The 24,501-nt window shown below is 34.7% G+C and overlaps 1 protein-coding gene across 4 annotated transcripts in view; it reads left to right on the top strand.

Annotated features, from left to right (window-relative positions):
- Hr3 (nuclear hormone receptor 3 ROR-beta) overlaps positions 1-24,501 on the top strand; it is a 79,492-nt gene that overhangs the window by 34,437 nt on the left and 20,554 nt on the right. Inside the window, exon 1 of one of the 4 annotated variants that reach the window (XM_089217646.1) lies at positions 300-1,625. The exons of 2 other annotated variants lie outside the window; for them this stretch is intronic. In XM_089217646.1, coding sequence (XP_089073772.1) covers positions 1,226-1,625 — 400 coding nt within the window. In that variant the 5' untranslated portion in view covers positions 300-1,225. Of the gene's footprint in view, positions 1-299; positions 1,626-24,501 lie in introns of those variants that run through there. One more of the 4 variants, XM_015516797.2, reaches the window with a different exon arrangement.

Here is a 24,501-nt window from a genome sequence, read left to right as displayed (position 1 = left end):
GCACACGATCGCCGCTTTCTCTCTCTCGCTCTTTCCTTATCGTGAATATACGATATATATTGTAGACACTTTGGCCAGAGTTCGCGTGTGTGCGTAATATTCTTTCGTATTCTCACCAAAACCCTCCCCTGCCCCCTCCTACCAATTCTACGGTACACACACACACACATACGGTCCTCCACCGACTGTGTACCGACGGTGAATGGCTATTACGCCGCCCACCGACGCCGCCGCCGCCGACCGCGCTGCCGCCCGCCACTGCCGCCGCCGCCGCCGCCGCTGCAGACTACGTCAGTACTCAGTCACTGTACTCGGCGGTTAGTTAGTGAGCGAGTGCCGTCCGACGTATTGGTTGTGTGTGTTGCGTGCCGTACGTCGTGCATCGCCGCCGTTCAAAAAACCTATCGTTTTTCCGTGTGCGTAATATACTCGACTTTATCGATATACGCGCGTATCGTAATATATATTAACACCGCCTCCGCGTATAATAGCCTCATTTTTTCACGATACTATTTCCATCGTGAATATTATTCATTAATTTTTTCCACACTAAAAAAAAAAATTATAGTTGTTAATTATATTGTCATTATTTTTGCAAATCTATTGATATATCGCTATCGTACATCATAGGACTCGTGGCTTGCCGCGTTGTATCGCACGTCGCCGTTTTTCGGAACACGTAACATTATTATAACAACACAACGCTTTTCGCGTCGTCCCGTCGTAACCTTTCGCCGTCATTCATCGCAACGTCCCAGACGGATCCGTCGCAGTACCATATCATTGTTATGCAGTTGGCGCACGATAACAGATAACGGCGGTAAACCGTCTGGCAAATATAGTGCCGCCCGGCCGTGGGGTTGCAGCGAAATATACGCGACGGTGCAGTAAAATATTAAACATCGCTGCAGCCGCTGGACGACGGTAAGCTTCGACGGACGATGTCCACCACCGCTGACAACACCGACGAAGACGATCGCCGACTGGCCCGCCACTACCACCGGCAGTGATTCGTCTCGCGGACGGTATATATACCACCCAGTGCATTACAACGATATCGCTTGGGCCGTGCACATCATCACCGCTGTCGCCGTCATCATCGTCGTTATCGGTAACACCGCACGCGGTTCAGATGTCGGCTGGCGCCACCGGTTCGTGGGCGATGTAAACGACACGTGATCAACAGTCACAATCTGCACAGTAATTGTCGACGACGGCATAATAAATGTCGTCGCCCATATCGTCTTCGTCGCCGTCGCCGTCGCCGTACTACCATCACCAACAGCAACAACAGCAATACAGCAACCACCATCAGCAGCAGCTCCAACACCACCTGCAGCAACAACACCTGCACTCGGGGGGCTCGTCGGCAGCCGCCAACGCGGCCGTCAACAGCATTCTGCTGTCGCCGTCAGCAGGTACCGGCGTGACGGCCGTCGGACTGTCGCCATCGCAGGGTGCCGGTGGCGGTGTCGTTGGAGACATGCAACAGCAGCAGCAGCAGCAGGCCTCGACGGCACCGAGTGCAGTAGCGGCCACGACCACGTCGCTCTTACAGCAGTGCTGTTCGCCACCGCCGTCATCGGGTTCGTCGTCGTCCAGCGTTAGCGCAGTGTTGAGAAAAGGTATATGCACCGGCCAAGTACTGTAATTGTAGTTGGGCGCGATACGAGCTGTTTACATTATAATATAATATCAATTTAATGATAATATTTCAGTAATAAATTAGTGCACCGTACGTTATGCACGTATTATTATTATTATTTGTTGTCGTCTGCGTTATCGAGCAAAGTATAAAATCGTATGCATTTAAGTCGTCGTCGCGGCCAGCTGTTATAACATTTAATTATAATAATATGTGCGGTGCTAGGCCTAGTAGGCTGTCGCCGCCGTTTGTGAAACGCGCATGTAATCGATCTTTCCGCAAAAGCGAGATCTCCGCCACCCCGCCACCTCGCATACGTCGTCGACATTGTTAATAATACGTATAATAGGTATAATTACAAATTGTAATTTATAATATACACTTGTTGTGAATATATAAAACACGACTAGAAAACCATCGAATACCGATCCCGATGACATATTGGTGTAGGTACGCTTAGCTCGTCGCCCAATCAGTGTCGGTTCGGGAAAATTCGGCCCACCGAGTTGTTGTGCCCTATCGGTTCACATTTTTTCAACTTAAAACTCTTGACGCGTTTTCAGCCGGCCGTCTCGTGACATTGACGGCCCAAAATTATTAATCGCAGCCCACCGAGTTTCATACCACTCCTGCACCCTGCAGCGCCAAATATACGACACGATTTAATATATTACTATTATCACGCATCGAGCAACGCTGCAGTTTTGGGGATTACCGGTCATGGCGTAGAACATTGCGTTTTGTTTTCTGCAACACCTGCTGCCGCCCCGTAAGAGTAACAATATTATATTACCGCCGCGTTATTTTAGTATCGCTGTGCGCATAGAGTGCAGGTTGTGTCGAGAAACTCTCTCTCTTATTCGATATTATTATATATTATATTATTATCTTGTTCGTGTTCATATATATATATATATATATATATAAGAGATGGTGCGCGGAAAGAGAGGCGGCGGCGGAGGAGAATGTCCGCGAACGCTCGCCACGTCCGTTGCGTAACGGCCGTCGTCGTAACAGGCGAAAGTTTCTCTACGCGCGTTTTATATCCGGTCGCCGCCGCCGCCGCCGCCGCAACATCGCGAAATCTTTCTCCCGAACGACCGCTGCAGCGTATCTGTACAAAATTCGAATACATTTTCCTGAAAAACTCGCAATTCCATTCCAGAAAATCGTTGATAAAAAATTCGTTTCGATTCTGCGAAATATGGACAAATTTCGTTTGCTGCACATCCGATCAATATAGAAAATAAAGATTCAAAATTACAACGCCAGTACAGTAATTTGTTTCCCTTCGATGTTCGTGATTTTTCGACACGTGATCGCATATTATACGATCCCGCGACGATTGTTGTGAGGAAACTCAAAAATCCTCCAAAACGTTCGGTGTACCATTTTTCCGTAAATAAATAATACTATTATTGCGCATTAATTGTGCACATGCATATGTATAATATACACATATATTATTATAAATACTTTTAATGTAACAGTTATCGTATAATGAACTTATTATAATTAATATTATCACATATCATTATTATGTTTATGGATAACGCCGAGTCGTGTGGTTTTTTTTCTCTTTCGTCTTCGTTTCCTCTGCCCCTTCGTCGGCGGCGCCCGATGCGGTTTGCACACGTTGTAATATGAAATAATATTATAATAAATGTATTTGCGCGGAGAAAGTCTAGTCGTCGCCGATTGCGTAATTCCGTCATCAGAAAATGTGTTTGGAAAAAATAAATAAATCGTATACTGTTCGCGTTCTCCGCAGCAGAAATCGCGAACGGCCATAACCGGCCTCGCGCGTATAATATATTATTGTAAAAAAACAATATTACGATTATTTTAATAATATGCTAAACGACTTGTATCGCGCGGGCGCTATCTGCAGCTAGAGCACAATCCAACAACAAAATATTATGCGTACCATTGATTATAAATAAGGCTATATTGGTGTTTGATATGTTATACACCTTTAAGACCAATTATAATAATACTATAGGATTTAGTTCAAAATAAGCTATACTCGTCAACAGAAAATGATTCTCAAAAATCAAAGTTAAAAAACAAAATATTTACAACATAGGTAATATTCTTCAGTGAGCTCGTTCAATGTTTTATAATTATGTTCAGAAGCCGATAATATACTTTAAAAATATTATTGTCATTAATCCTTACTCTCTCTCTCTCTCTCTATATATATATATATATATATATATATATGTTTACTGTATTTATAGATAGATCACTAAATCCTATTTTTTAACATGGATGGTTGACCTTATAGCGTATACGTTTTAATTCTCCGCATACAAAAAAATAGCTAAACCAATCGTATGTTTTATATCACATGGTCGTACGACGATTGTTTTGCCCAGAACCTAAAATAACCAATTATTATGCGTTAGGTAAATTAATATGTGATACTTATACATTATATAATCATCATTTTTTTTCTCGCAGTGTTTCAGCTCCCACCAGATTACGCGAAAAGTATTCCTATATACACACAGTTATTTTCGTGTTATTTTTATTCATCTGATCCATCAGTTCGTTGTAGACAGCGTTATCCGAGTTTCGTGAGAAATGTTGAGGGTCGAATTTTTTCGGGAATTCCGTATAAAATGACCGGCGGGGAGTTGACGTTTAATCGACATACCTATATGTAAATAATATTTTTTGTGTTGTGTTGTTGTTATTATTTTTATTACAGCAGCGGGGCGCGTACAGCGACGGGTGAAATTCGACAAGATTGGACTTAAATAATATACGTCGACGACGGAAATAACGATGGTAATAAACGATAATTTTATGCGGAACACCGATCGCGGGTTTCGCTGTTTCCAACGGATTCTTTGGACGTTAACGTTGGACGTCACCGCCACCGTATAATATTACGATGATGTGATAATTATTACGACGCCGACGCGGCGTTGTATTATTATTAACCACCTTGGAACGGTGGCGGTGACGAGTACGAGAGGGGGGGGGGGGTATCGCAGGTCGTTTGAAAACGAACGATTTTCGACGAGCTTTTCGTTCGTCCGGCTGTTGACAATAAACTGTGATGGTGTCTTGGGCAATTATATTATATATTATTAATGTAAAATATTATCAAAAAAAGAAAAAAAAACCGTAAGGAAATGCATACAATACAATCGCATACATAAATATATATTTCACAAACGACGGTGGCAATCTTGTACGTATTATTATCTTAATATTATATAATACCTACGACACATATACGTGCACACAACTAAAATAAAATATTTTAATCATTATAATAATAATAGCAATAGTACGACAGTGGACATCGACGTCACTGTTGCACATGTCCATTTTATTACCATCGCACAATATATTATAATATTATACAGTTATGCGCATATGTTATATCGAAAACGCTTTATACCCAAATATTTACAGGGTAGGACCGATGAGACTATTGCCTTGAAAGGGTTAATATTATACAACCCTTGGAGTCGTCTGTTCGTTTACTGCAGCCCCTTTACCTACCGGCTGCTTTGGTTTTCCGCGGTCGTGCCAGACGATCGTAACCGTGGTAGATGCGTACAGATCACTATTATACCTGCACGTCGTCGCGCGCGTTCTCCCTCCAACACAAAACATGTCGCGCAGGACGTCTTTCGGGAGGCATTTATTGAACTGCATTATCGGTTGTGTAGTTTTATGGTCGGTTTTATGACGCCGGCTACGGTTTCCGGCTCAGTGTATATGTACTATATTATATTGTATTGTAATAATTGTTGTCTAAATAATTGTGCGGAAAGTAAGGGCGTGTGTGACGATGTCGCGCGTACGCGCCTGTCAATATTATTATTATGCGCAAACGAAAATAAATATATCATGCGATTGAATAGATGTTGTATATTATATTGTAAAACGTACATAATGTAATATGATACAAAGTATGACCACCTTACATAGGTAGCAAATTAAGTCAATGTCTTAGTGAAAAAAAATTTTTCGTGTTAGTTAACAAATAATATATATTAAACTCAAAAAGCGCTTAAAGTTATAGTACAGAGAAAATTAATATTAACTTACATACCTTAGTTAAAAAAGTTAATTAATTTTTTTTTTATTTCCATTTGGGTCACACATAATAATAATATAATGTAGGTAGTGATAGCTTTGCAACTTTTTTTTTTTTTAAATAGGCAATAACTAAGTATTATATTAAAAATAAATCCTACTATTCTTTTGTATTCCAGACTAGATGTTGCAGTGTAAAGGGCTTTAGGTACTTAATTACAGCTTAGTAGCACGTTTAGTGTTGACTAAATTATTTAATTAAAACATTTTTTTTCTTTTTAATAATTTACCTTCCCATAAAAAAAATGACTACTACAAAAAATAATTAAGCAACTAGTTGAGTTTAAAATTAAAAAAAAAAAACTTCTTAGCCTTTAACTTTTTAACTAATATTTTAAAGCCCATTTTTGTACAGCACTATATTATATAGTAATGCTGTTGGTACCAGACTCGAATTTCAGCGATTTGATTTACGCGCGCGCACGGGTATCATATTATTTTTATGAATGTTTAGTGCGACAGAGCCAAAAAACGGAGACACACACACCCACACATACACACACAACACCTTCATCTATGACGCGTACCTATTGAAATGGCGATCGGTCCCTGCAGATCGTTTTTCTGAGTCCTATAATTGTATACATCGAGACGAGCGTTCGCTCCAATAACATTTTCCGTCATGCGATTGGAGATTACAATAATATTTTAAGTTTGGAAGTCTGCTTATCGGTCGTCGTCATTTTCCGAAGCTTTTACATATCCACTGCCGGGACGATAAAAACACGTACGCTTTTAACGTTTCTGTGATATATAGGTTTTTCATTTCCGATTTCTCCTCTATAGTAAATTCTTATCCGTGATCTATGCACTGTATCGCGAATCGTCAGTGGGGGGGATGAGGATAAAATTTAACACGTTTATTGTTAGGTACAATATGCGTGTAGAGGGGAGGGGGTGAGGTATACAAAACAATGATAATAATTGTATGGTAATAAATAAAATATGTAAGAAAAAATGCGCTCAAATTCTTCGTGGTCGAATCAGAGAATTTGCTAACCCTAACCCGGGACAGGGAAAATTAATTGTTTTACGCGTGTGCATTCGCGGCCACCACACTGCAACCGTGCATTTTCCCTATTTCCATATGTATAAATCACATAATATTACGTGAGTAATATTAGCATAATAAAATATAGACGACACGAATGCACACACACACACACACACACACACACACACACATTAGGCACACACACGGTCGACGTGAACAGTAAAATGAAAATAATATTGTTTCCGGTGCAATATCAATCAAAGTGCATTATTAATATGGCGGCGGCGCTGTAATGTGAAAAATATAAAAACCTCGTTTCGCATATAATATATTATAATTACGTGTAATATCACAGTAGTATTTCGTTACCTATATAGGTAAAATTCATAATATTATCATTTATCGATAAAATTTAAATAATTCTGTATAATTATTATTTATGCTATATGTATACATATAGTTAATGCAATGTAATTACGTGCAGAGCATAAAGGTTTTCCGTGTATTTGCTATTTGCTTACGCCGAGTAAATAGTAATGTTCTTTGATGTTCTATAATATCCATCCCTGGACGATTGAATATTATTATTCGCAGTTTCTCAGATATTATATTAAAATTCATATTACATGATAGAGGTTATCTAGCATACAGTATTTGTGCAGAAACCTAAACATATAATATATTATGTGTTATTTGCATACGCCATGTTTTACTACTATTTATGTAGGTATATATTATAAACGCGTGGGTTCAGTCCGACATGTTTCACCCGCATGTGTTGTACGGTTTGTCTTCTTTTTCGAGTGCGTAGTTAGTGTTTTAATATTACAGTAAATTTACCTATTTTAGAACTTAAAGGTGATAAAATATGCCGTTGTTTATTGAAGTGTGTTATTCCAATATTTTCATTGTTATGCGAGTTATATAGAATATTACATTTTAAAAATTTTCATTATTCGCTTAAAAATTAAATATTGAAACAATACATTTTCAACAACACACAGGATGTATAATTATTTACCTGTTTTTTAATGGTAGATAACTTTAGTTTTATGTTATTAACACTATTAAAGCTAAATGAGAGTGCTGGACGTAAATTTTCAAAGTTACGCGGTAAGACTTGTAAGACGCGAAACAAAACACTCGCGGATGAGACGTCCTCTAATAATTAACTTTATGCGTTCGGTCTCTGGTCCTGACAAGAGGATGGGGAATACAGAATGGGAGGGCTTTGTGCCACACGGTCACGTAATTTGTATTAGAATTTGTGTACGTTATATTATATAACGTAATAATAATAATAATAATATAATTTACTAACGAGAGTACGCAGATTGATCAAACTCTAATTAATTCTACAGATTTTTCTTCTCTTTCCTGCAAATCTATCGATGTCTTGATATTATACTATCTAACAAGCACAAAGTTCAAAATCGAACAATTAAATTTCTTCTTACAAGACAAGTACCTATTTCTTGAATAATAAATTATTTAATGATAAGTTATGTTAAAGTCTATCTTGAACGGAATCTATGAAAAATTCGTATTCTGTATAGGTAATGTGTTTTTACAATTTTAATCCGATGAACTAAATAAAGATCAATCCGATATACCTCGATATACATATTTCAAAAAATCACCATTTCAATCTCTCCGTATAATTAATGTAGCATACTTATTATACCTAGTTTTATGATCGAATTCGACCGTTTGATAATTTACTAGAAGATATAATTACTATACAATGCTAAATTGAAAATAGATTCAAGTATTCTACAGTTGAATATTGGCTGCGTGCATTAAATTTTACGCCACTAACACACAAGTTGCAGAACTGCACAATAATCCGCCTGCAGTATCATTATACCATATTATGACGTATACCTATACTACACGGACACAATTAAATCGAACACGATTAATCATCCGTATATTTAGTAAGATTCTGGTAAACATTCATTATTATAATATTATTTTTGTTTTTTCGTTGTCGGTGCACCCAATAATCGTCAACGGGTTAAGTGTGTTTTCATCTCGTGTAAGGACTGAACTTTTGACGGTGTGCATGTGATTTAATATTTTTGACGTTTAACGACACGTCGAAAAATAAAAAATTCGTACGACGTGCGTGAATCGCGAATCGTGCGGAAAATCTGCGTCCGTTGCGACCCGTCTAAACGATAAAATTCTCGTATAATATTATTATTATGCTCCGCGTGCGTAACGGTATATACGGATCGGCGGCGACGGTCAGCTGTTAACTCCCCGCGTTCCCACACCGTAACCGTACGGCGGCGGCGACGCGGTACGACAAAATGTACCGTTATAATATTATTTTTATGTATACGCACACAAAGTATGATAAATATAATATTGTTATTTATTAAAATAATACACGCCGTATTGTGTTCAGGTATTCTGCAGTGGGTATGATAATAATAGTATAATAACCATAACGACTATAAAATTGTACTTAAAAATCATTGTAATTATCATGAATGTTTGCTGTCAGTCAACAGTCAACCCTCACCACCGAGATACAAGATCTTTCCTCATCTAGTATGTTTTTTTTAATGACGAACGAGACGGAGATAATCGAAAAATAAAAACGATACATTTTTGTCGTCTGCCTTTTTCGCCAAATTTACCTGCCTTCTACATTTTACGATATTCGGATATTGCATGGTGTAATCCAAATTTTAGACTGTCATTGGCTGCACACAACGATAGTATTACAATAATATACTATTTTGTTGCTGCGATATAGGTAGATGGGTAGGTATATGCGACGACAGAGTAAATTGATTGTATAATATAATATATTATGCTGAATGCGATAAATGGCAAAAGGTATTGGTCACGTAAATTATTAGGGTTACCATTAATACTCTTAAGAGCTTTTAAAATTTTTTACTCACATTTTTTCTACATCGGCAACAATGTACTCTTTTTTTCTATTTCTATTTAATTCCAGAAGTATTAAGAAATGTTTGTACTTTTGTCGATGTTGAGAACAAAAAACTTTTATCTCATTCAAAAACAAAATGGCTATAATTATTTCCGGCTATTAGTAGATTGTTACAAATATATTTAGCATTTAAGTCATATTTTTTGTTACTAATACCAATTGCAATTAAATCATTTTTTTGAAAATTTTTTACTTAAAAGTTAATTATGGTTTATTCATTCACTAATGTATGTAGGTATTTCATTCAAAATTTGAGATAATGGAAAAAGACAATAATTCGATTTGGGAGATATTGTTGTCAGTATAGAAAATGCTTTACACGAACGAAAACAACAAGAATTTTTATTCTTAAAAGTAAAAGAAATATTTAAAAATAATTATAACCAATCAGATGCATCAAATTTAAAGAAAGAAATGTTAAATGTTTATGATCATGGTTTTTGTTATTTGAAAAAAATGGACATCCAATTTCGATCAATTTAATTCTCTAAAATGGATTTCTTTAAACACCAAACCTTTATGGATTAATATAGAAAATAGCATTTTATTTGTTAACCAAAAATACGATATAAAATTAAACGAATTTTTATTATTTGATCAATCTCAAAACTTAAATGATTATTATTATTATCAGATAAAAAGTTGGTGAAATATTTTGAATAAAGAAGCTGCTATGACACATTTTCAGAACTGTTAAAAATATGTACCTTTTACTTCGCCATACCTGCTCAAAATGCCAATTTCAAAGTAATATTTAGTCTTATGAAAGCATAATGGACTGATGATTGAAATAGACTTCTACCCGATCCTGTAAAGCATTTGTTGATGACACGACACAATTTTAAGCATTTTGACTGTACTCAGTTTTATGATTATTGTACTAAAGACAAAAGTTTTTTATCGAAAATTCGAAGCAGTAATAAATATTAAATACTTAAACATATATCTCAATCAACAAATACCTATGTAATTCAAATTATAAATAAAAACTAATTATTTACCAAATGTATGATAATATTATGTATTTCAGTATTTAGTATTTCATACATAATTTAGTATATAAAATGTCTTGTCAATTAAATAAATATTAACTATGAAAATAGATTTTTTATATTACCCTTATGAGTTATGACTTTATATATTATGCACTCTTTTCTTAAAGACACAATGTGGTAAAGGTAATGAGAATAGGTACCGTGAATACTGTTTTCCAACTTATACAGTGAAATTCTTGTATTACAACCGATCAATAATAATGATATAATTTTATTGTGGAAAACGAAAGATTGTTAAATCATTCTTTATTTACTAAAACCATACAGTTATTGTACTTAAAATTTACATGGTTATCGGTATCGGTATAATATTTTGGTGGGTATTTGAATTTAAAAAAAAACATTAATTTCTCATATTCTTCAAGATGTATGATTGTATATTTCACGATAAAATAATTATCCTGTATTATTTTAATAGTACCTATAATAGTAGGTGTACCTATAAAGAAAATTGCATTTTTCGCGTTCAATATCTCATTGGGTGTTAATTTTTTTGGGTTTGATAGCGGAGAGAATTTCGCACCTAGACATACCATTAATATAATTAAACTACTTCAAAAGCTTTGGTCTGCAAACATTTAGTTTTTTGATATTAATATTCGTTATATTTAAAAAAGATATTTTAAAGTGTTTTATTTTTATTTTTCAATTGATCTTAGAAAATGTGAATTATCTTGTTTTAAATGATTTCAAGTTAAACATTTTAAAATAAATAAAAAAATTTCCTAAAGTATCTAAAATCTGTATTATGCAACATTCAATATATGTACATTTTATACATTTAAATCCACTTTTACTTCCTATACGGTTAAAAAAAACACGTAAATGTGATTAATATTGGGTATAGTTGTGAGTTTGTAAATTGAGAGAATATAATGGTGAAAAGAGTTGAGGTATTTCACTTATTTAAAATGTGTCTTCTTATAACAACCATGTGTATTATATAATAAATAAAAATATATTTCACAACATTCTCTGAGGGACATGCCTAGCCTAACCTGTTAATGCATTGTTGACAACAATTCTTAAATATACTCTGGTCCTTAGTTCTCTGTTTTTATTATGATATTATATTCTTGAGGGGTGGAAAAAATTTATTTGTAAATGAGTGAACCAAAGGTCATCGTGGGTTTTACAACCATTTGTTTTACCGGCTATAGCGTATTGCGCAGATTTAGGGTATTGATAAAGGTCCAAATTTGTTTTCTATACATTATCTAATGAAAATGTAGTGTAGTATCGAGATAATTTATTGTAATATCAGATTTCTCAGTGTCGTTTTCGTGAAAATAGTGAAAAACGATTAGAATATGAAATCATTGCATAACTAAACATCAACAGTTTTTTTTTTTTATTGCGGGTACAACAGTTATTGTGTATAGAGAGTAGGAAATGTATTTATTTTAAATATAACTGCCTTGGATGTCTATTCTAATTTAAATTGTCATATTGGCTTAGTATTATATAGACAGTGACATACCCAGAATTTTAATACCACTCGCTTTAAAAATTATTCATTAGTCATTACTCATTACTGTCTCTAGGTATATAGTAACGAAAATAAATTTTACACATTTGAATAAATACCCGTTTATATAAGTTGTTATTACAATTTAATTTGTGTTTTTTTTTATTAATTGTGTTTCATAAATTGCCATACAAATTTTACAAATTAAGCATACACCATTTTTACCGATATAAATTATAAATCGAATGTAATGAGGTTATGTTCACACGAAAAGATTATTCCAATAATAATTAGAGGGAAATATTATTAATGTAAATTAATGTACAAAAATCTGAACCTTGTGAACTTATCACACACTGTAGAGCATTTTAAATACATTCTGTGTAATATGGGTTAATAGAGTATAGTATTTAGTACTGTAGCTATATTTATATAAGCCAAGGCTTAGTACTTAAAAACTAATGGTAAAATGTAGTAGTTTACTATTATATTACTGGAAATAATAGAAAAAAATAATTAAATAAGTAAACAAAAATAATATCTTTAATTTAATATCTGCTGTTGGTCGAAAATTGAATGTCCATCTTTAAAATAAACTATATACCAACCACAACAGTATAGTCGTTTGAGTTGTGTATAATTTTTGTGATATTTATAATACTTTATTTTATACATACACGATGTTAAGATTTTAGAGAAGACTGTGAACAATATTAATATTATTATGGTATTACATGTACAAACTTGTTCAGGCAAAACTCTCATATTTGGTTATGTTAGATTAAGGTCCACATAATATTGACGAAAAAAGTTGTGAGTCAGCTGTCTTCCCACCACCACCATATTATCAAGCGCACCAGCCACCATCACATATGTCTTATATAGTTAAATATATTTTTAATAATCACATTAACTATTATGTCAACATGCTCAATATTTGCACTACAAATATCACAAATAATACTTGGTATAAGGAAATATTTTCTTTATTAGGTATCTGGTGGGTGTTTGTAGTCTTCTAGAATATATCTTTGGGTGCAAGACGTAGTTTTATCTGATCCTGTCGCGGAAATTTCTAAATTTATTTAGTATTAATTGTGTTGTTGTGTAATCTCGTGTCATTGTGAAATTGTTTATATTGCGTGTGATTCGTATTATTCTCGAGAACTTATTTTGGTGAGTTTGTAGTTTTTTGATTTTTGTTTGGGATGAAGCATCACATACTGGCCAGTAGGCATACGTGATGTTATTATTGCCGTTTCCATAGCAGAAAGTAGAGAGTATTTAATTTGAAAAGTCTAACTGTGATTTAGTAAGAGGCTTATAGAATATACGTCCTTGTTTAGTTTTTCGTCAATGTGACATTAATTATTTCCACGTACATGCATTGTCCAACTAACATATTTCTATTTTTCCTTACCGGGCTCACAAGTTACAAAGGCCGCAGACTAATTTTGCTGACCTTGCAGCTATTATAAATATTATACCACTGTTGGTGTTTTCTGTTCTATCGATTGTTTATCCTTGTTTATCGTGCGTACACAAATTGTACATATATATATATATATATATATATATATATATATATATACAAGTAGTATAAGACATATGCGTGGTATAAAACGTCGACGATTTTATTGTGTAAATAGTTTTCGGAAATTCTGGACGGCGGTGGAACGTCCCCAGAGATATGAAAATACCAAACATTTAAAAAATATATTTTATCCTTTCTTTTCGTACCTAGAAAAGTGGTGTGAGAACCTGAGTCAGCCTCACTTGCCTCATCGGACGAATGGTTATTATATAGGTACGCATAGTCGTCGTCTTCGTGGTACCGACATACACTCGGCGCTTTTTTTTTCTCGTTTTACCGTTGCGCTTTCACTTCACTCCCCGCTCAAACCGTAAACGCCATTCACTCGCACTCTCGCTCACCGACGTTACCACGTCAATGTGCCCCCCCCTCTTTCCGACAACCACACATTAAACCGTATTTTGTACAATATTTACAACAATCGGGGTGGGTATATGCGTGTGTAGGCAAGTATATATAATATTGTACAGTATGTGTGTGTGTACACGCGTAACGACCGTCGAGTAAAAAGTTGCACACTGCTAATATAATATATTATATATATATACCTATACATATACCAGAGGATTACATAACACAATTTTATTATTATTATCATTAAATGTGCTTATATTTTTCATAATAATAATAAAAGACAAAACCCGTTGCCAAATCGACGGCGGGTGGTATAATATCATTATGTGTATAATATTTATGTAGTTGATAGTAATAAGGCAAGTATGTGCATCTATATATAGGTGTAAGTAAATATATACACGCTAACGGTTTTTTCTTCTTAGTACCGTTTTAGAAAGTAGTCGTCGGCTAGACTTTTTAAATTTTATTTTTTAATTGCATCGATATATGCGCCTTGTACGACTGCGGCGTTTTTGTTACAATATTTCGTCTATTGTTGTCCGATAGTGTGTATGTGCGTGTGTGTAGTATATATACTCGATTATATACAATATAATATACTCAATGGCAAAGCAGGCCTTGGTTGTGAATTATCAGGTTATCGCACGCATAAGCCCGCAACGCATTATTGACAATATCGCATGTTTTCCATGAAAGGACAGAAAAACTAAAAGAAAGAACTTTTAAGAAAAAGTTGTTAGGTACCGGGTATAGAATATTATACACACTATAATGTATACCTTCGAAATAAAGTAAATGTTTTGTTTCTCTTTCCGACGTTTACTTTGAGCATGCTATAATCACGTCGTATCGATTTGATATAATATAATATATAGGTACCATAATAACGTAAATATTAACATTAGTATTGTAGTTGACTTAATTGGTTAGGTGATACAGCACCCATAATTTGCCATACCATTGTAGGTTTTATGTGGGTGGGTATATTTACCGTTTTTTTTCAGCAATTTTCATTTTACCCCGCGATAAGTACATTAACACCGATCGATTGTCCTTGGTGGCGGTTCGGGACCAACGACTTTTTACCCCTTCCCCTTTCCTCGGACACGCACTCAGTTGTATCTAACTTAGGTCATCACCCCAGAATACTTATCATCCACCCACAGATCCTCTATATTAGTTATAGTTTGATAGGTCGACCTTAACTCGATAAGTGGGCTTTTTTTCTAAAACATCGGATGGTTGGACAAAATAAATACATTTCCAATTACATATTTTACAGGCCTGGGTAGGCCAGTCAAGCATTCGAGAAGATATGATAAATTTACCACAATGCCCACGTTATGATTTTAATTACAGCTATATAATAGCATACAGTCAACAAACGTGATAAGGTCATTATTATTTATTAATATTAAAATTCGTCCAATATGGGCTACTATAACAAATTACGGGCCGATTGAAAAATATTTCTCCAAGGGCCGATACTGCCCAATCCGGCTCTGATATTTTAAGATAAATCGTTGAATTCGATTAGGTATTGTTTGTATAATCTAAAATCGAAGAATAAAAAAAAAAAGATAAGCTTGACTTTCATAAAAGCTGCAGTGGACCGAATTATAGATACAAAATGTATATACCTACAGGTAATGGGTATTTTACGCTGTCACGTATTTATTCCGCTCGGAGGTATTTCCGGGTTATTTATTTTATTTTTTTATTGCGAAGATTATACGATTAGGAGGGACGATGACGATTCTCGCGAATCCGCTATAATATCCGGTTTCCGGGTGATCGACTTTACAATATTGTGCCCAGGGGGCGAGGCGTGGTCGTGCGGTGCGGGCCATACGTTAAATCTATTTAACATTATGTTCCTCGGCCGTCCAAGTTCCCCGTCCAAAGTATGCGCATGTGTAGGTACGTTTTCGATGTAATAATATGAAATAATAATAAAAACAATTTAAGGAAGAAAAAATACCTATCGATAACGTAACGGTTTTGAGCACGAATGTAATATACCTCTATATATATTATATATATATATATATAATCATGCATCGTTATTATGTATCGTACTCTGCGACAGCAATGACGAAGAACGAGAAAAAAAAATAGCGAATAATAATTATATACATGGAAATATTATGTATCGCAATATAATATACACAAACACTGTTAAGTAAAGTGATATTATGCACGATCATGTCGCGAGTGGGGAACGGCTGCAGTAAAGTCTTTCTGAAAACCGAACCAAGTTTGATCGTATGTGTATTTTAATAATCTTATAATATGCATTACGTAAGTTTTTTCTCAAGTCTAGGCGCGGGCCTTGCGTTTCGGGTCGGGACATATTTTATTACTCGCGCACACGTCGTAATTCGACGACGAAGACACAACGTAATTAATTAAGCGCTCGTTTTATCCCTCGAATTGCACAAGTGCGGTGCATTGCGGCGAGATTTCCGTGATCCGCTTCTCGCATCATATTACTCCGCGACAAAATTATTATTATTATTGAATTCAAACCACCCGAACAATAATAATACGAGTCGTCAAGACAATACACCGGACGGTGGAGGCTGATAATAATATTATTTGACTTTCGTAGTGTCTTTCGCTCGTGTCCTACGTGTCAAAAACCCGGCAAACGTTTGGTTTTCAGGCGAGAAAGATAATAATATTATCGCGTCAAATAATTATATCAATATGCGTACTATACCTAATAGGCATAATATTATAATATTATTATATTGTAACAATAATAATAATAATAATAATAATAATAATAATAATAATAATATGATTGTTGCATTGTATTATTATATTATAATAATGATTGTTGCCGTGGCTCCTCATAAACTCTTGGAAGACGATTTTCGATGCTTTTTCAGATGAAACACTAAATTTTTTAATGGTTAAACTTAAATCGTTGTAATGTATAGAATCCATAAAAAGTATCAAGATTTACTATATTAGGCCTGTTTCACAGCCGAGTGTACCGTAATCGTGCGTGCGTATGATATACGCATCACAATTTACGATTTTCATTATTTGAATTCATAAGCGTCGACAGCTTAAAACCATAATAGTACCATTGCGCCGAAAAATTATATATAGGTATCTGTCATCAAAAAGAAAATTCGATGGACTTACACATTTTTCCAATAATTTTATATATAGCTACTAAATTCTAAATATTCATATATATCTGGTTGAACAAATTTGGAATGCATTTTCATAAAAATATTAAGAGCATTTACTAAAGTCCGGAATATTTTCAATGTTAATCATTAAAAAAATATTTATATTTGGTTAAAACTGTATTCGATCGATTTTTTATATATAATTTTGTAGAAGACTTTTTTTTTAATCTAGATTTTATACAATATGTACATAATAAAAAAGTACAATATGCATAGATGATGTTTTTTTTTTAAATTATTTATAATATGTATAAGCTTAAGTGTCTGGACTCTTGAGTGAAGAACCAACTAGCGGAGGCATTTCGGTGTGAATTTACAAATTATTTAAGATTTTTTTTTTTAAATTTATATGATCTCGAAGCCCGCTTGAGTCTTCTAGGGGGTTCTCCGGGGATGGAAATGAATATTTATAGAAGACTAAACCGAAAAGTTGTTTAATCGTGGTATATTATTTTTGGAGCTTCGTTGTTGCCAGTGAATCGTTCTGATGTCACCTGTGATATTGTTTTTGCTCTGCCTAGAGATGTCAGATAAATATTATGTGTTTCTCTTGAAACGTACCTATACGAGATAATTTACATTAATTCATCTCTTAGAGCTTTCATCAGAAATTTATTTTCACTTAGGAGATCTTTGTTTTGAGGTAACGAGATTTAAGTGAGACACAACTGTTTCCCCGTGCACGACCGGTGATGATTGTATGTCCACGAGTCGCGCGTCTCAACAAATAAATATGTGTACTAATTATTATTGTAATACGATGCAAGTGGTGCACACTAATTCCCGTGTCGGACCAACAATTATAGATATAATTACGTACCGATAACAATTTGTGTCTATTAAATAATGTTTTTATTTTATTGTAATGTTTATTAGATATTTGTACTCGTATCTCTCGGTCTATTACAATATTATAAAGTTATCATAATCAAACTCTGAAGCATTAGTTCATTACTTTTAATGAATTGAATACTATATTATATAGTGTGTATACTTCCAGTCGGAGGTACTTATATTCACATTTTTTATTTCGTGTATCTACATTAAACGAATACCACTTTTTTCTTTGCTTCATGGAAAGAATGTAATATTTTTGGAATTGAATGTGATATATCATTTCGGTCTAAGAGTGTAAAAAACGAAAAAGTAGCATATTTCTTTGTGTTGACTTTATGGCATATATGTTATAAAAAAAAAATAAAAAATATCGTAGTGCTACATTTCCAAACATATAAAAAAAAAAAAAAAACATTAACCAATTTAAAATTAAGTCATATATATTTGTATTGGGCAGTCCTAACCTAACCTAATGTATATGACTAAAATAACCGAATGCGAAATAATGTTTTTACATTGGGATGGAATTCGTATACATTTCGCGCTTTATGTTTTTAAATTTCTTTACCAAATTTGTTTACATATATTTTTTCGTAGAAGTTTAAAATGATTTTTATTTTCATAACTATATAAAATGTATTTATTTTTTTTATAGAAATTAAAAATAAATATATATAATTATTTTTCCGGCAGTTACATCAGGTACATTTTTAATACTTGAATCGTATAACCATTAAAAAATATATTTTAATATTCTATATTACACAAAATTAATTTTCGTAGTTTAATTACATAATTATTTATCTTTAAAAAAGTTTCTTGGAAATATGTTAACTATTTTTTATTTTTCCTTTTATGAGGTTTTATTTTTAACGCACACTTTTACTATTTTTAAGTTTAAATGTGCATATTGAACATACAATTAGTATAATATATATATATAAATAATGGACCCAATACGATGAAATACTTCACTGGTTTTTTCAGATGTAATCGACAGACAAACAAATTTCTCATAGTCTCGTACGCTTGGCGTTTGCCTAACATTCAATTTGACTGGCTATTTTTAAAACCAATATTTAACAGTACTTATAAGAATATTTATGGGCTCTACGTTCTATAAAAGACGTTGTATATTGATATAATAGTTCGAAAAATGATTGCATTTTATGTACAAGGAGTAATTCGCCATTATTTTAAAATTTAAATAAAAAAGTATTTACTATTTATTCAAAAGAAAACGTCGAATGGAGGAGTAATTCAGCGAGACAAGATTTTCATTCTGTTCAATAGAATTGAAATATTATTTTCATCACGACCGGAGTACGCAATGATTATAATTAAAAAAAAAAAAAACAATTTATTTTTGCGGATACAACCAAAGACACATAGCGACTTTCTACCACTACATAATAATAATATAACGACGAGTAAGTTTTTGGTTAGATCTTATTTTTTCACAGGGCAAATGATTTACTCGTCCACCCAATTCTCAGGGTTGAACACGTTTAACTTCGGTGTTGGTGTGTATCTTTTTTAAATGCGTAAAATCAAAAACTTACATTGCGACTATTAACCAAGCTCAACCAGGATTATGTCTGTGGGATCTATAATTTTATGTTTAAAATAAATTATGATGTGAAGGGCTTTTTACACTCTCTTTTATATATAGTCATTAATCTTCATATAAATAATATCAATATTATGAAATAGAACCAATGACGGCATATTTCGTAGAAATCTGAATCATATAGCACATATATTTTTACATAAATACCTCCTTGCCCCCCCCCCCCCCCGGAGGTGCTTCATCAACAAACAAGCGGTACGGCCACTGCTCCCAGCCATAATACTAGTTTGTCATCAGGGATATAAGTTATATGATGTTAATACTAATGCATTATACTATTAGCTTATCACGACCATATCTGTTGCGTAGAAAACTTATTTATTATTGTTATATACCTATTATACGAAAGATACGATACAATATTAAAACATACACGTAGGTACTGTACCGTCAACGCGCGCGGATATGTGGCTTATCTAACGGATAAACGGTTCGAATGTTATAATAATATTTTTTTATCATCATAAACATATTATTATTATTATTATATTATGATTATCGGAATTCGCGCGCCCCCCCGTCATCGCCGCCGCAGGATTTATCGCGTGTTCGCACAAATTGTACCTATAACACATACATTATGCATGTATATAACGTTTTTATTATTATTGTGTTTTGCCGTATAACGTACATTATATTAGTATTATCATAATGTAATGCTATATAAATATGTATACCACATAATATTCTTTTTGACGTCCGCTGCCGGACGCGGGTAATATACATTTATACATTATACGTAATATACGACAGGCCGCGCGGGCGTTTTCGAACGGTCGAGTTTTTTTTTTTTTATTTTGCATAGCACACGCACACCCGATGTCTGATAACAGTATAGATACTACGATGAAAGGTGATTTTTCCAACTCTAGACACGCATTTTTTTTAAATAAAAATAACTTTTTTATATGATGCGAAGTACCTATGTATATATGTTATATAAATCCTTATAATATTTTACCTCGGGGCTTATATAGAGGTTTTTTAGGTTTTCAATACTTCAACCTACATCGGAATTGAACCATTAGTGGATTGAATAAGAATTTTAAGTTTAATACCAGTAGAGTGCAGGCCCGAGGAATAAAAGACAGTATAAGTAGTGTCAAGAGTACACGTATACAGCGCAACACCATTATAATTTTCTTAAAAAAACCCAAAATTGACCGAGAAAACGAGTGTCTTGTACGTAAAAAAAAATTCATCACCCTGTATATTGTATTTACTACCTACATATCTATATAATAATATTATGTGAGACACCACCACTCGTCGTCGATGTTGTAGTTATTTGGAGTGCACTTCCAACGACAGACCGTCTCTATACTCGCGTATGTACATAATATGATTATTATAATGCACAGTTGTGTGTGTCATCAGCTTTATAGCTCAACAACACTGTGCTTTGTGTGTTGGCGCGCGACAATGGTCGAGTGATATACGTCGTTCGGTTGCCGATTGAATAATATAATAAAAATAATAAAAAAAAAAAAACAATATTATTTTAGCGCTCGGACGCGAGTTTTACGCGGGCGACGGGTTTTCTTTTCGCTCGGTTCTATTATTGTTTTCGTATGTACCTATTATAATAATATGTCGTCATTATTATTGCGTATACAACCCGATACGCCAATTAATGAACAGTCGGCGGCGAGCACCGAATACATACGCCGAAAACTTCCATGCCGATACTAATAATAATAATATATTAATATATATTTTGGTACCGTTTCAGTGCGACAACCGTCGTCGTCGCGGCTGTTCGCCCGTTCACAATAATCACAATCGACACCGTCAGCTAACGTGAATTATATTAAATCGGGCAATACAATCGATACAGTATTAAAGAATATTATAATATCTAAAATATGTACCTGCATCGATGGTAAAATTATGCATAATACGTGTACGACACTATACATATTATACTAACAAAGTGCAGCACGACGGGAGATTTGAAGTCATCATTAAAATCCGCGAATCACGTCATGCCCGACGCGAACAATCATGTTTTTTGTCCTATTTTAGTGGTTCAGTGTGATTTTTTTTTTTGGGGGGGGGCCGGTTTCATGATCAGATGATCAGATTCGTTTGTGTATAGTGTGGGTACATGAAGTTATAAAACCTACGTCACGGCAATATCATCTGATATTATATAATACATGATATGTAGTATAATACATTAATCTTGGCCTTATAAAATATGTATTTGATAAAAGAGTGGGGGGTTTACTATCAATCATTGAACTATGGGGCACGAGAACCTATATGGAAACGTTGAACGTGTATTTGATCAGGTCCTGATAGTACGATTAATATAATATATACGTATTTATACACCAACACTATACCAAACATAAATTTACAATCATCCGATCGTACTTATACTTGTATGGCTACGACGGCTACGTTGTTTTATACTTTTTTTAGGGAGGAGACTGAGTGAGTGACGTGGGCATGTGGCAATCGTCTCCCCTCACCATACGTTTCTTAAGAGTTTTGACAACTTTCAACTTTGATTTTTTATTATTACAGACCAAAGTTATTTCTTTGATCTCCAATGCTGTTCTGCATGAAATAAATAGTAAAATAATGCTTATTTAAGAAAAAAGTTTTTTTTGGTATATGCCAAGAGAAACTATAAGGAAAATGGATTTAGCTGTTTTACAAAAGACTGTGTGTTATACACGTTTGTGTTCAGTTAATATTGTTTTTGGAAATACAAAAGGTATAAAAGATTTACGTGAGACCTTTATATGCAACTATTACCTATCTAATTTCCCGTGGGTTTTAGAAAAGTTGCGAAAAACAGAATAAAAATCAGCGAAACAATGCAAGTATATGTTTTTTCAACAATACATTGATCATGACTTGTGCTAGCCGGTTTCGGTGATAGTGAGTAATCCACTGATACCGCAGTGTTTTTGTTTTCATTTCGTCGTTGGACGTCATTAATGCATTTTATACTAATTAAAGATGGAACTACAACGGCATAAAATTATGACATGATATCGATAACTGCAGTTATAGTCCCGATACCACTGCCGATTTTTCTCGAGTATTGTCGACGGACGATTGTAAAGTTTCTTTTTTCTTTCTCCCGCGGGAAAAGAGAATTATTACCGAGATTGATGTAATTATTGTGGCAAATATTCACAAAGCTATAAAAATCCGATACGATTGCTGACGCCGCGCGTTATATTATAACTAGCTCGCACAACAGTGTACCTATGTACACGACGATTCTAATCACTCAAGCAGTGTTTATTTGTTTGAAAAATAATAATAATAATAAAACGACCGGCACAGAATTATGTAAGTCTGCGGGACTCGGACCGCGGGTACACGGACATTATTGCGTTGCATTTCGCGGTAACCAATGCAAACATGATTTATATAAAAATAATATTACAAGCGTATTTAAATGATACTATACTATGCCTCGTTACAGCCCGCCTTTCCGTTAAGTCGCCGCCGCCGCCCCCGCTAAATGCGCTGTACAGTTTCGCGGTGAATTACACCAGTGTAGGCGGTGTAGTGTGCGTGGTGATGGTGTATAGCGATGTTTAACTATAGACACAATACGATTTTACCGTACGGAAACCCGAGCACATGTCCATCTTTCAATTTTACGCCACGAAAAGCGCGTTCTCGGCGACGAACGTCAGTAGGTACAGACGAATGACTCATAATAATATACATTGATGCGATGATATTAATATGTTCTCGTATGAAGTGTAACAATGTCACGCATACATCAGATGCACCACATACGCATGTGCACATTACCATCATCAATTTTATAATCGGGTAATCATTATCGATATTATTTATTAGGAATTTTCGCCTCACTAAAATAATAACGGCAGCGTCGATAACGCCGATGTGTTTGACGTGGTGTACACGCACACACTTGCACGTCCGTCGTGCGCGCAGTAGAAAGTGAAGTTTAATAATAACTTCGTATACGTTTAACCGCAATTATATAATAAAATCGAGCGCGCGCAAACTCCATCCGGTTGTGTATACGCATGGTACCGCGGCGGGTCGGCGGGCACACGGCGTTTTTCTATCTCCACCTACCACCACTATCATCTCTCTCACACTCACTCGCTCGCTCTCTCCCTATCACTTTGCACGTCGTGTTTCGCGCGAGATAGCGGTTTCACAGAAACTGCAACGACCGAGTGCCGGCGGTTTCCCGTTATATAAATTACATGTTATTATTATCATTAGTTTATTGCATAGCGTTTTATTTCCCGTTGGTTTCTTTCGGTCGGCCGCCGCGGGAAAAATGTGCTCGCTATAATTTTTGCGGAAAAAACCCGACGCGCGCGCGCTCGTTTTAAGCGGTCCGCTAACACACCTCTTCGTGTTACACGTTACATATTTATTTACTCCCGCGTGCGTAATTTATCATGTTGTTACACGCCGATGTTGTGGTGCGCGCGACGTGAACGAAAAAAACAAAAATTCGTATCGGCGGCGGCATAGGTGCAGCACCATCGGCGGCGGCGGCCTGTGCGTGTGTGGTGTATGTTCGCTTACGAATAATGGGTATGAATATACCCACACACACACACACACACACTGCATAGCTAGCGGGTGCGATATACATATATATATATATA

The sequence above is a fragment of the Diuraphis noxia genome, unplaced genomic scaffold (genome assembly GCF_037042655.1).
Source record: "Diuraphis noxia isolate RWA-SAM2 unplaced genomic scaffold, SU_Dnox_SAM2 contig0001, whole genome shotgun sequence".
Taxonomy (NCBI): domain Eukaryota; kingdom Metazoa; phylum Arthropoda; class Insecta; order Hemiptera; family Aphididae; genus Diuraphis; species Diuraphis noxia.
The sequence above is the reverse complement of the archived record's forward strand: the minus strand, read 5'-3'. Positions and strand labels throughout refer to the sequence as shown.